At 39.6% G+C, this 13,677-nt stretch overlaps 1 protein-coding gene across 2 annotated transcripts in view; it reads left to right on the plus strand.

Moving 5' to 3' along the window:
- ewsr1a (EWS RNA-binding protein 1a) overlaps positions 1–13,677 on the plus strand; it is a 155,703-nt gene that overhangs the window by 72,135 nt on the left and 69,891 nt on the right. For both annotated transcript variants that reach the window (XM_039769926.1, XM_039769925.1), the window contains one exon: positions 10,965–11,163. In XM_039769926.1, coding sequence (XP_039625860.1) covers positions 10,965–11,163 — 199 coding nt within the window. The remainder of the gene's footprint in view (positions 1–10,964; positions 11,164–13,677) is intronic.

The raw sequence follows: 13,677 nt of genomic DNA on the forward strand, positions 1-13,677 counted from the left end.
GCGATAATAATTTCAAAAGATGGAGATATCAAAGTAGATATTTGTGTATATCCAAAGGCAAAGCACGATTCGTCATTTATGTCAAATACATCACCACATGCCGACCCTTTACTCTTTCCTTTGCTTTTCCCAGATGCCGAAACGGGATGATCATACAATATGAAACAAGCGTATTCAGAAAACAAAAATATTTTGGGTCAAAACTAGTGATATGTTCCCATTAGGGAATCCATTGAAACTGCTGTAATTCCCGGGAAACCGGGAATGGCCAAGCTTGCAAGTATAGCATGTAAAAACCGTTCAAGAAATAACAGAGTTATAGTTGAAAATAATTAAGTGGCACGGTTTTGTGTCCCACTGTGTAGTGTGTTGCCGTTTTAATTCAGTCAACAACAGACCAGCAGCAGTCAGTCTCCCGGCTCCCACTAAGACTTAGCACAGTGGACTGGGAGGAGTCTGCACTCTGCAGCTCACGAATGCCGGGATGGGGCAGACTTCATTGACATCTGTCAGACAACAGCTTTGAACAGCAACTTTAAATTGCAATGCGTCAGTCTGTTACATCCGCATTATCTGTGCCAAGAAACTTGCCTTCACAGAATGATGACAAGAAACTGGATACATCAGTAAAAGCAGAATTGGCGGTGTTTCAGAGCAACGGCAAGCGTGGGCGTTGTTTAGAACAAGTGTATCAGTATCTGATGACTGTGCCGTCTATACTTCAGTGGAGGCAGAGCGTGCCTTCTCAGTGGCTTGGATACTCTGCACGAAGGTGTGCTCTCGCCTGGACGACCGGACGCTGGACACATTGTGCTTTCTACACTCTTATTACCGCAACTAACTAGATCAGGGGTGCCCAATACGTCGATTGCAATTGACTGGTAGATTGGAAAGGTAGTGCAGGTAGAATGCGTTGTATTCAAAATTTTCTCTCATCTCATACAGTGAATCCGGAAAGTATTCACAGCCCATCACTTTTTCCACATTTTACTATGTTACAGCCTTATTTCAAAATGGATTAAATTCATTTTTTTCCTCAGAATTCTACACACAACACCACATAATGACAACTTGAAAAAGGTTTACTTGAGGTTTTTGCAAATTTATTAAAAATAATAAAAATGAGAAATCACATGTACTGTACATAAGTATTCACAGCCTTTGCTCAATAATTTGTCGATGCACTTTTGGCAGCAATTACAGCCTCAAGTCTTTTTGAATATGATGACACAAGCTTAGAAACATGATCCTTGGCCAGTTTCACCCATTCCTCTTTGCAGCACCTCTCAAGCTCCATCAGGTTGGATGGGAAGCTTCGGTGCACAGCCAATTTTAGATCTCTCCAGAGATGTTCAAACAGATTCAAGTCTGGGCTCTAGCTGAGACACTCAAGGACATTCACAGAATTGTCCTGAAGCCACTCCTTTGATATCTTGGCTGTGTGCTTAGGGTCGTTGTCCTGCTGAAAGATGAATCGTCGCCCCAGTCTGAGGTCAAGAGCGCTCTGGAGCAGGTTTTCATCCTGGATGTCTCTGTACATTGCTGCATTCATCTTTCCCTTTATCCTGACTAGTCTCCCAGTTCCTGCCACTGACAAACATCCCCACAGCATGATGCTGCCACCACCATGGTATTGGCCTGGTGATGAGTGGTGCCTGGTTTCCTCCAAACGTGACGCCTGGCATTCACACCAATCTTTGTCTCATCAGACCAGAGAATTTTGTTTCTCATGGTCTGAGAGTCCTTCAGGTGCCTTTTGGCAAACTCCAGGTGGGCTGCCATGTGCCTTTTACTAAGGAGTGGCTTCTGTCTGGCCACTCTACCATACAGGCCTGATTGGTGGATTGCTGCAGAGATGATTGTCCTTCTGGAAGGTTCTCCTCTCTCCACAGAGAACCTCTGGCGCTCTGACAGAGCGACCATCGGGTTCTTGGTCACTTCCCTGAATAAGACCCTTCTCCCCCGATCGCTCAGTTTAGATGGCCAGCCAGCTCTAGGAAGAGTCCTGGTGGTTTCAAACTTCTTCCACTTACAGATGATGGAGGCCACTGTGCTCATTGGGACCTTCAAAGCAGCAGAAATGTTTCTGTAACCTTCCCCAGATTTGTGCCTTCGAGACAATCCTGTCTCGGAGGTCTACAGACAATTCCTTTGACTTCATGCTTGGTTTGTGCTCTGACATGAACTGTCAGCTGTGGGACCTTATATAGACAGGTGTGTGCCTTTCCAAATCATGTCCAATCAACTGAATTTATCACAGGTGGACTCCAATTAAGCTGCCGAAAAATCTCAAGGACGATCAGGGGAAATAGGATGCACCTGAGCTCAATTCTGAGCTTCATGGCAAAGGCTGCGAATACTTATGTACATGTGATTTCTCAGTTTTTTTATTTTTAATAAATTTGCAAAAACCTCAAGTAACTTTTTTCACGTTGTCATTATGGGGTGTTGTGTGTAGAATTCTGAGGAAAAAAATGAATTTAATCCATTTTGGAATAAGGCTGTAACATAACAAAATGTTGAAAAAGTAATTCGCTGTGAATACTTTCCAGATGCATTGTATCCTCCCTATGGCATTTGCCACTTGATTGATATACAGTACGGCCAGTCTGAGATCTCTTTTCTTCTAACACACTGGTCATCCCACATGCACCCTTACAATCAGATTGTGATTTAGACTACGAGTGCCATGAATGTAATTACCCCGATCTACATGCTGTCAAATAAATGAACCACACACCGGGGCTTCGCCTTTGATGCTGACGTCTGAGGTTCGATCCCCGAGAGGGTGTATGCCTGATGAGCTCAGAATTAGGGTAAAACGCGTGTCACATACTCTTTGCATTATTTGACACTAAAACTGTGCAACATTCCATGATCTGCTTCTTGCAACTGAAGAGGGCACTGTGTATGTTTGTTTGCCGACATGCAAACCAACCACAAGCGTTACCTGGTAGGTAACTACCCATACAATCAGATTGTGATTCAGACTACGAATGCCATGAATGTAATTACCCCGATCTGCATGCTGTCAAATAAATGAACCACACACAGTGGCGCAGCATAAAGAGGCTTCGACTCTGACGTCCGAGGTTCGATCCACGAGAGGGGGTGTAGTGAGTGTGTATGCCTGATGAATCCAGAATTAGGGCGAAACACGTTTCGCATACTCTGCATTATTTGACAGTTATATATATATAAAACAACAAAATACCTGTGCTTTGCAGCGGTGAAGTACTGCCTTAAAATTTTTATTAAGAAGAAAAGTAATCCTTTTTAAACTGAGTGAAAATGTACCAATAATTATTTGTTAAGGATCTCTTTGTTTACCATGTTGTCAGTTCGGCCTGCTGGTTGTAATATGACCAAGCTGTGCGCTGAGCTTACTCTTGAGCATGCAACGTACAGTTGGCCATGTGAAAAGCAATCTTGCCTCAAATCTCACAGCTTGGATTGCTGCTGTCATAATCGGTTTGAGTTTCATGGTTTGTTTCAATTACGACAGTATTTGCAGGACTTGTTGTGTTGAAGTGACATTCGGCATCTGTCAAGTGTTGTAAGCATACAACCATTTTCATCAATAACTTCACATCCAGCTTTTGAGAGTTTAAACATTCATAAACATCAAAGTGTCCACTACTGAAATCGTCACCTGTGAATCTAAGATGTTTAAGAGGCATTGGCAGTTGTTGAAAGGTGTAAAATATTTCACCATTTTGGTACACTTGAAAGTGACAACTGAACAATTCAAAGTTGCAGCCATCATCTCACATGCAGAACCATAGGTGAAGGGCTTAAGCATTTCACTCCCTTATAGTGTTCCTATGTAGTATAATTATCTCCTGTATCATTATCAGTCCACACCTTAAACCTGTCCCAGTCATTCAATATATAAGACACAATGTTCCTCCGGATATCAAGAGTGAGCCTGATATTGCCGTGCAATATGTAACAAAGAAAATGGAAAAAGCAGGTGCCATCTCCGGGCATGGAAACCACTCGGTAAGTGACAGTTCTTTGATCGATGGTGATCACCTCGATAGACATGTTAATAGAGGTATGGTTGGAACGATAAAGGAAATGGGTACCTGAACAATATAAAGTAAGTCTAAAATACCTAAACAATAACTATAATCATAATAAACGAACAATAAAACAGCAGAGAAGCCGTGGAATAAATAAAAAGACTGTAGTTATCAGCAGGGAGACGTGAATCCCGTGGCGAAGCAAGGAAGGGAATGTAGAGACTGGAGCGACGGACGGCCCTATATAGGCAGGCAGCCAACAACGTAGGAGGTGTTTGGATGGGGGACCCAACACCGCCTCACACGGTGACCGAGCTGCAGGCTATGGATGTATATACAGTAATCTTTCGCGGCTTCACTCTCTTCACAATCGTGGATTTTAAATGTAAGCACATCTAAATATACTGTATATCACGGACTTTTCGCTGGTTCGTGGATTTCTGCGGACAATGCGTCTTTTTTAATTTATGCTACACACTTCCTCAGTTTGTTTGCCCTGTTGATTTCATACAAGGGACGCTATTGGCGGATGGCTTAGAAGCTACCCAATCAGACCATGTATTACATATTAACTAAAACTCCTCAATGCTATAAGATATGCATCCCACGCGGAGCTTGATTATTTGCTTGTCTATGCCTCTTTCTCACCCTCTCTGACATTCTCTGCGCCTGACGGAGGGGCTGTGACCAGAGGTGCTGTTTGCCTAGTGGATACGGAGGCACCTCTAAGAAATGCTGCTTTATCGCGGTGCTTCCAAAAGCACACTTATTGATTTTTTGATTGTTTGCTTTAATCTCGTGTGCTCTCTCTCTGATGATCTCTGCGCCTGACGGAGGAGATGTGAGCAGAGGGGCTGTTTGCACAGAGGCTGTTTGCTTAGAAGATACTGACGCTCCTCTAAAAAATGCCGCCGGCAAACTTAAAAGCACACATATTGATTTTTTGATTGTTTGCTTTTCTTTGCGAGCACTCTCTCTCTCTCTCTCTGAAATTTTCTGCTCCTGAAGAGAAGAAGATCTATTTGCATTCTTTTAATTGTGAGAAAGAACTGTCATCTCTGTCTTGCCATGGAGCACAGTTTAAACTTTTGGCTAAAGGGTGTTATTTCATGTCTAGAGGGCTCTAATAATGTTAACAGTGTGGGAGAGTTTATAAGGGCTTAAAATAAAAAAATAACTACACAAACATATGGTTTCTACTTCGTGGATTTTCATCTATCGCGGGGGGTTCTGGAACGCAACCCCCACGATCGAGGAGGGATTACTGTATATATACAAATACACACACACACACACACACACACACACACACATATATATATATATATATATATATATATATATATATATATATATATATATATAAACATACATACATACATATATATCTACATATACAGTAATCTCTCGCTATATCGCACTTTGACTTTCGCGGATTTTATATGAAAGCATAATTAAAAATCTAACGCGGATTTTTCGCTGATTCGCTGGTTCTGCGGACAATGTGTCTTTTTACTTCCTGTACATGCTTCCTCAGTTGGTTTGCCCAGTTGATTTCATACAAGTGACGCTATTGGCGGATGACTGAGAAGCTAACTAATCAGAGCACGCAGTTAAGTTCCTGCTTGCTGAATGCAGTGTTAACCAGGAAGTCTCGTCTCGCTCATTCAGCATCAGCGTGTTTCGCTGTGTAAAGATTTGTACTCTTTTGTGTTTATCTTTGTGCATAGTCAAGCCCTTCATTACGGCTCCAAAACGATCTGCTACTGCTTCAGGGGCCGTGCCCAAGCAAAAACGGAAGATGTTAACGATTGCCGAAAAGGTAAACGCTTTTGGATTTGTTGAAGGCTACGATTCTTTTATTTAAAAAGTAGGAAAGGAATATAAGATCTACGGCCGCAGTGTCCTTTTAACCAGGGTGCAAAACGAGTTGTAAGTGGATGTAATAAGGCAGTAGTCTGGATGGAATCTGCTTTAGGGATTTGGATTGAAGACTGCCAGAAGAAGAACAACGGCAGTGCTACACAATCGCCTGAAGTGGCTCCTTTAAGGGCTGTAACGCTCTCCTTTGTTGTGCAGTAAAATAAAACTCATTGTTATCGGACAAGTCATCGTGTCATTATTGGTGAGTAACCATAATTAATTTTCTACTTACAGTACTTGGTACATGTACGTACGTTTAGTGTCACTGTGCACACATTTACTGTATACTATTTTTGTTGCATTGTAATGGTATTTATTGCTGGTGGCATGTCTATCATAATGGCTGTAACATGTGATATCGGAGACACTCAATATCTTTAAAATAATATTTAGGTTTTACTGTATATAAACAGTGTGTTTATATACATAATTTCAATGAATCTTATCTAATATCTAAGAGAATACAAAGGGATTATGCTGTATAACTAACTCTGCGGGGAATATTTATAAACAGTGTGGGAGAGTTTATAAGGGCTTAAAATATATAAAAATAACCATAGAAACATATGGTTTCTACTTTGCGGATTTTCATCTATCGCGGAGGGGTCTGGAACGTAACCCTCACGATCGAGGAGGGATTAGTGTATATAGCAAAATCCCCACGTATACCACGTTGTCAGTTCAGCAGTCCGGTTGTAATATGACCAAGCTGTGCACTGAGATTACTTTTGAGAATGCAACGTCTAGTTTTGTCCAGGAGGAAAGCAATGTTGCCTCAAATCAATGGCAACCTTTTGTAGGGTCCGTCCCTGAGACTTATTGTCATCTCGAAGCAGAGCCTTACTGGAAATTTGAGGCATTTGAATTGAAATGGGAGATCAGAGGGTATAACGGTGATGCGAGGAATACATTCAGCGTGTGGCGCTCTGCTGTTTTTTTGTGTAGCTGCCTTCACACAGCTTCTCCGCTTCTTTATAAACGAACGCCATATAAAGCCGTCATTTCTCCTTGCTTCTTGGTTCTGTACTGTTTTATTGTTCGTTTATTACGATTCTTATTGCCATTGTTTAGCTATTCGAGACTTACTGTACTGTTCAGGTACCCATTTCCTTTATTTAATCCGCGGCTTGTACGCCATTTTTTGTTCGTTTATCACGATTAGAGATATTTATTGATTCCCTTCTTTAGCTGACTACCTGCTCATATAAGGTGCTCCGCTGGCTTTTTGTGAAGCAGCCTTTACACAGCTTCTCCGCTGTTTTATAAACGAACGACATATAAAGCCATCCTCTTTCCTTGCTTTGCCAAGAAAGCTGCCTTTTTATTTAATCCACGGGTTCTCCGCTGTTTTATTGTTCGTTTATTACGATTATTATAGTTCTCTTTATATATCACGTTGTCAGTTCAGCACTCTGGTTGTAATATGACGAAGCTCACTCTTGAGAATGCAACGTGTAGTTGTCCAGGAGAAAAGCAATCTTGCCTGAAATCAATGGCAACCTTTTGTTGGGTCTGTCCCTGAGACTTCTTACTTCTCATCGCGAAAGAGAGCCTTACTGGAAATTGGAGGCATTTGAATTGAAATGGGAGAACAGAGGGTGTAACGGGGATGCGAGGAATACATTGAGTGTGGAGAAACTCTAGAGACAGCGTGTGTATTAACTTGTGGATTTTTCTGTGAGTATTTGGTGGCAGCGTGACGAAGTTGCTTTCGCAAGACCGCGTTAGCTATGAATATCATCTCAGAGCGAAATGTGGTGAATGGAAGGGGAGAGGATGACGTCACTCCCCCACCCGCCTCCACTGTCAATCCCCCCACAAACACAGTCTCTCGGAATTTGCATAAGCACAGCCCTTCACCAGCAATTTTAACTTAGTTACAAAGTGATCAAAACTCTCGTTTATTAAATCATTACGCGTAGAATTTCAAAATGAAACCTGCCCAATTTTTGTAAGTAAACTGTAAGGAATGAGCCTGCCAAATTTCAGCCTTCCACCCACACGGGAAGTTGGAGAATTAGTGATAAGTGAGTGAGTGAGGGCTTTGCCTTTTATTAGTATAGATAAGTGTCGGTCGTTCTAAAACTGTTCACATGTGAGATGCTCGTGCACTGTGTCATCCCTGGGATTCCCTGGAATGACATTGGGGATTCCCGAATTCCTGGGAATGGATAAACCCTTCTGGGAATGGATTCCCTAGTTCCCATGTATTTAACCCACTTGTATCATATCAACGTCCATCACAACATTATTTTATTAATGCGCATGTAAAAGTCACAGCTAATTGTCTCTTCTTTATTAAATCAAATCAAGCTAAACTTAGAACGGAACACATGCAAGGTCTCATTCATCACATTCAAAATTCAAATATCAATAGCTCAGACAAATTCAAAATAGGTAAAGCAGTAATATTACCATCATCATATCATGGTAGTCCAAGAACATTGCAACAGTTATATCATAATGCAATGGGAATATCCAGAACTATTGGTCGGCCAGATTTATTTATTACAATGATGTGCAATCCGCAATGGCCAGAAATCTGCATCTTCTTGAGAACAATGCCGCCGGCTACATTGGCTCTGGATATTCCCACTTTCGTAAGTAGATTGTTTTAGCAGAAAGTCTTATTTTTATTGAATGAACTCGAAATATGGGGATATGCCATTTGTATTAAATCGTTTACAGTTTCACGTGAGAATAGCTTTTGCACTGACAAATAACAAATCACAAGGACAAACATTTGAAATAGTCGGTTTATTTATAAGAGACAAAGAAACGATATTCACTCATGGCCAGTTATACGTTGCATTATCATGCTGTAAGACACAAACAAGGAATTAAAATTCAATGCGATCTTGAAAAAAAGTTCATTCCAAATATTGTTTTTACTGAAGTTTTAAAATAAACAGTGAACATAATGCATATGTAACAATTCCCATGAAAACAAAAACACTTTAAATTGTATTTCCACAGGACCAAACTGGGGAGTTGGTTAGCGAAGTGAGCAGGGGGCAGAGCCCCCTAGTATTTATATAAAGTAAATGTTTTGGAATGGCTCTTGCAGTTCCCAGACTTTAACACTAGAATCCCTAAAGCTTGCAATTTTTTCCGTTGTCCCTGACCTCCTTAAATGTTTCTGACATAAGGCAAGAAGCTTGTAGCTCTTTACCACTGCGCTAGTAGCCTGCTTTTGTTTTGCAAATGTGTAGATTAGCAGAACGCAGCTTGCTGCACCCCCCCATTCAGTCAGATGAAGATATCACCCTGCTGCAATCCTCACAATTTAAATATGTGTTGAAGTATTTATCTGGTGATGAGTTTGTTAAGAATTACACACTTCATGTGTGTTTCGTGTCTGCAATGATCTGTGTAAATATAGAATGACAGAGGAAATTCTAAACACACGGTTAAAACAGAAAATCTTTTCATACAGTAGGTAATGGTAATAATGACATAATTTTGACATGAATTGTAGGATATGTGAAGCCCAAATATCCATGAAACCCTTTCACAAAAGTTGTAAGAAAACAAGTATGCTTTTATTCAAGAATAAACCTGAAGAAAAAAATTGGTCAATTGACATATTGCTGAAGCCCAACTATCAGTCGGTACAAAATAAGATGTTCGTATACGTGTGTTTGCACGTTTCATTTTCAACCAGTTGTCACAGTGGTAACGCTGATCTGTCGCAGATTGCACAGTGGATAAACTACCGTTTAGCAAAGGCGAGGTGATAGGTTCGATTCCTATGTCCTCTCTGTATTTAGTGCTTTGATTAGTGAGCTGCTATTATTATTTTTATTATTATATAGCAAAAACATGCTTTTGATTTGAGTCTGTGACATCCTGTGTATATTTATGGTACTCATTAAAGGTGTTACTTTTTCTCACACACAGATTTTCATATAAACATGTCATTTCAACAATTTTTTTATTCAGTTTTAGTCTTAAATAAAACTTAATCTGAATGACTTTTATTCAGTTTTATTCTTGGATTCTTAGATAAAACATCTTTCAAATGACGTTTGCGAGAAAAGTAACATCCATCACAGACACTTTTTTTTTTGCTCAACAAGACACCAAGAAGAAATGGTTGAGCTGCATTTCAGCTGTAACTTTTACAAGTACCATAAATTTAACCAGCTGTTATAGACTGTAATCAAATGTATGTTTTAATTGTATATTATAATAGTAACAATAATAGAAGCTCACTACTCAAAACGGTAAATGCGATGAGGATCCGGATTCCAGACACCTAACTCCCACATAAAGAGACTTCACTTCTTGCTTCTAAATTCAGCTGCCTTGATGAGGGATGGGATAGCAGGCTGCTTGTGCTGATTGACACATTTGCAAAACAAAGACACTGCTGACAAGGCATGAGGGACTTTATGGTGGCCCGCCATTGCAAACATTTTCGTAGGCTTCAGGAATTCTAGTGTTAACATCTTTGAAAGATCTTGAATATACCATGCATGAAGATAGCTAAGGGATATCTTAAAGCCGAATGCTATCTGTAAGGAAAAACTTCAAAAAATGAATTCAAAGATTCATTGCTGGCTACTAAAAAATACTTGAAAGCAGTGGTTTTTGCTGAAGGGGGTGCTACTAAGTATTAACTTAGTAGGTTGCCTAAACCTTTGCATGTGTAATATTTACTCTTGTTTTAATTTTTTTGATTTATTAAATAACTTATTAACCTTTTTATAAAAATGCAATAGTTTGAGTTTTATAAACTAAATGTCAATGAGAAATGTATTTTCCCAGGAATGTTGAGACATTTGCAGGTAACCATAGTGTGTATCAGCTACTCTCTTCTTAAAATGTTCCTTATTTGTGTCCCTGTTAACTTTTTTAATTAGGAAATTGCAGTTTTATCATTTTGCAAATTGTATTTACATTTTCTTCAGTTTGCTATATAAAATTTATGCTTTCAAAGCTGACTGTACCAGTCTAGATCTTGTAATAGTTAATATTCACTCTTTTTTATGGTTGTTGTTTTTTGTTCATCAGGTTATTATACTAGTGCTCCAGCTGTACCACAAGGATGTACTCAGCCAGTACAAAGTTATAGTACTAGTAGTTATGATGGCACTCCAGCCCCTGTCACTTCATCTGCTTCCCAGAGCTTTTATGGTAGCCATCCTGGATATGGTGCTTCACCTGCTTATCCTGCCTATGGGCAACAAACCATAGCCTCTATTCCAAACATGTAAGGCCATTTTTGTTAATAAATATGTGTTGTCTAAAGCTTAGCTTGTGATAAATAGTATAAATTGATAAAATCCCGTTTGGTTTCCTTGGTATCAAAACAATTGTGTGTTTTTATTGTGTTTTTGTATAGTTTTATTCAAAGCTCACTTTGTATCTGAATGGTAGGAATAAAATTACAGTTTTATTTTTTTTTATTGCTGTGGGGACGGGACTATATTTTCACCAGGAATTGTAAAAGATAGTTGAAGTTTTCGAGCCTTGTTATGAAGAGGCAGGTTGGGTTTTAGAAGCAGTTGTAAATGACCAGTCTGCCCAAGAGTCCATTTCACTTTGTAGAAAGCTTCTTACATTGTGTATATATATATATATATATATATATATATATATATATATATATGTATGTATGTATGTATGTATGTATATGTATGTATATATGTATATATATGTATATGTATATATATATATGTATGTATATATGTATATATATATGTATATATGTATATATATATATGACTTTTAAAACGCTAACTTGAATTATTGTTAAAAAATGCAATTTTAGAAGCAAAGTACATATTTTAAATACTTGATTACTTTAACTAGTCCTGTGCAACTAAGTCCTAAACTGAAATTCCAGGGGCCTGCTATATAAAAGCTTGGTTACATTCCGTAATAAAATTTTGCCTTTGCTTGAAAGAGAAAAATTGTGCGTATTTTTTAAAGATATTATCAAAGATAAAGATTTATCTCAAATAAATTCAAAAGTATACACTCATGCTTACTATGCAGCATTACTTATAGGGACATGGATTTCATGAAGGAGCCATGAGTAGGAAACCTTTTCACATAAAATCCAATGTTATAAGTGTGTAAAGCAATGTTTGTATAAAATTGAGGCATTTTGGAACTAGGTTCTGTGGCAGCTTAGTGGCACAGGAAACATTGGATGAATACAGGGATGAATTTATTATAAGTATTGTATGAAAGACATGCACGTTATACCCTAGCACTTTAACACACATAAGTACTGTATCAATAACACATGCACAGTCCACTTTCCCTAAAACTCCAAGAGACTTACTTATCATAGCCTTGAACAATGTGCGATGTCTTACATAGAGTGCATCCATGATATCTTGGCTGTGTGCTTAGGGTCGTTGTCCTGCTGAAAGATGAACCGTCGCCTCAGTCTGAGGTCAAGAGCACTCTGGAGCAGGTTTTCATCCAGGATGTCTCTATACATTGCTGCAGTCATCTTTTCCTTTATCCTGACTTGTCTCCCAGTTCCTGCCGCTGACAAACATCCCACAGCATGATGCTGCCACCACCATGCTTCACTGTAGGGATGGTATTGGCCTGGTGATGAGCGGTGCCTGGTTTTCTCCAAACGTGACGCCTGGTATTCACACCAAAGAATTCAATTTTTTGTTTCTCATGGTCTCAGAGTCCTTCAGGTGCCTTTTTGGCAAGCTCCAGGTGGGCTGCCATGTGCCTTTTACTAAGGATTGGCTTCCGTCTGGCCACTCTACCTTACAGGCCTGATTGGTATATTGCTGCGTAGATGGTTGTCCTTCTGGAAGGTTATCCTCTCCACTGAGGACCTCTGGAGCTCTGACAGAGTAACCATCGGGTTCTTGGTCACCACCTTGACTAAGGCCCTTCTCCCCTGATCGCTCAGTTTAGATGGCTGGCCAACTCTAGGAAGAGTCCTGGTGGTTTTGAACTTCTTCCACTTACGGATGATGGAGGCCACTGTGCTCATTGGGACCTTCAAAGCAGCAGACATTTTTCTGTAACCTTCCCCAGATTTGTGCCTCGAGACAATCCTGTCTCGGAGGTCTACAGACAATTCCTTTGACTTCATGCTTGGTTTATGCTCTGACATGAACTGTCAACTGTGGGACCTTATATAGACAGGTGTGTGCCTTTCCAAATCACTTCCAATCAACTGAATTTACCACAGGTGGACTCCAATTAAGCTGCAGAAACATCTCAAGGATGATCAGGGGAAACAGGGTGCACCTGAGCTCAATTTTGAGCTTCATGGCAAAGGCTGTGAATACTTATGTACATGTGCTTTCTCAATTTTTTTATTTTTAATAAATTTACCAAAATCTCAAGTAAACTTTTTTCACGTTGTCATTATGGGGTGTTGTGTGTAGAATTCTGAGGAAAAAAATGAATTTAATCCATTTTGGAATAAGGCTGTAACATAACAAAATGTGGAAAAAGTGATATGCTGTGAATACTTTCTGGATGCACTGTATATCTCAGACCTAAATATTACCTTTGGTCTCTCAAGAATATATTCAAACATACAAAGACTCAACATCCCTGTCTATAGGCCATTTATCAACCAGTGAATGTTTTAGTTTAACTCACTGTTCATTACTGGACAGAGCTCTTCATCCATAGCTCGATGAACCTTGCAGCTTGGATCATATGGCAGTCCAGGTGATCAAAGAAATTTACCTTATTACAACAATGAAAAACCTTACAAAAAAGTAAAGATGAC

The sequence above is a fragment of the Polypterus senegalus genome, chromosome 11 (genome assembly GCF_016835505.1).
Source record: "Polypterus senegalus isolate Bchr_013 chromosome 11, ASM1683550v1, whole genome shotgun sequence".
In the NCBI taxonomy this organism is placed as follows: Eukaryota; Metazoa; Chordata; class Cladistia; order Polypteriformes; family Polypteridae; genus Polypterus; species Polypterus senegalus.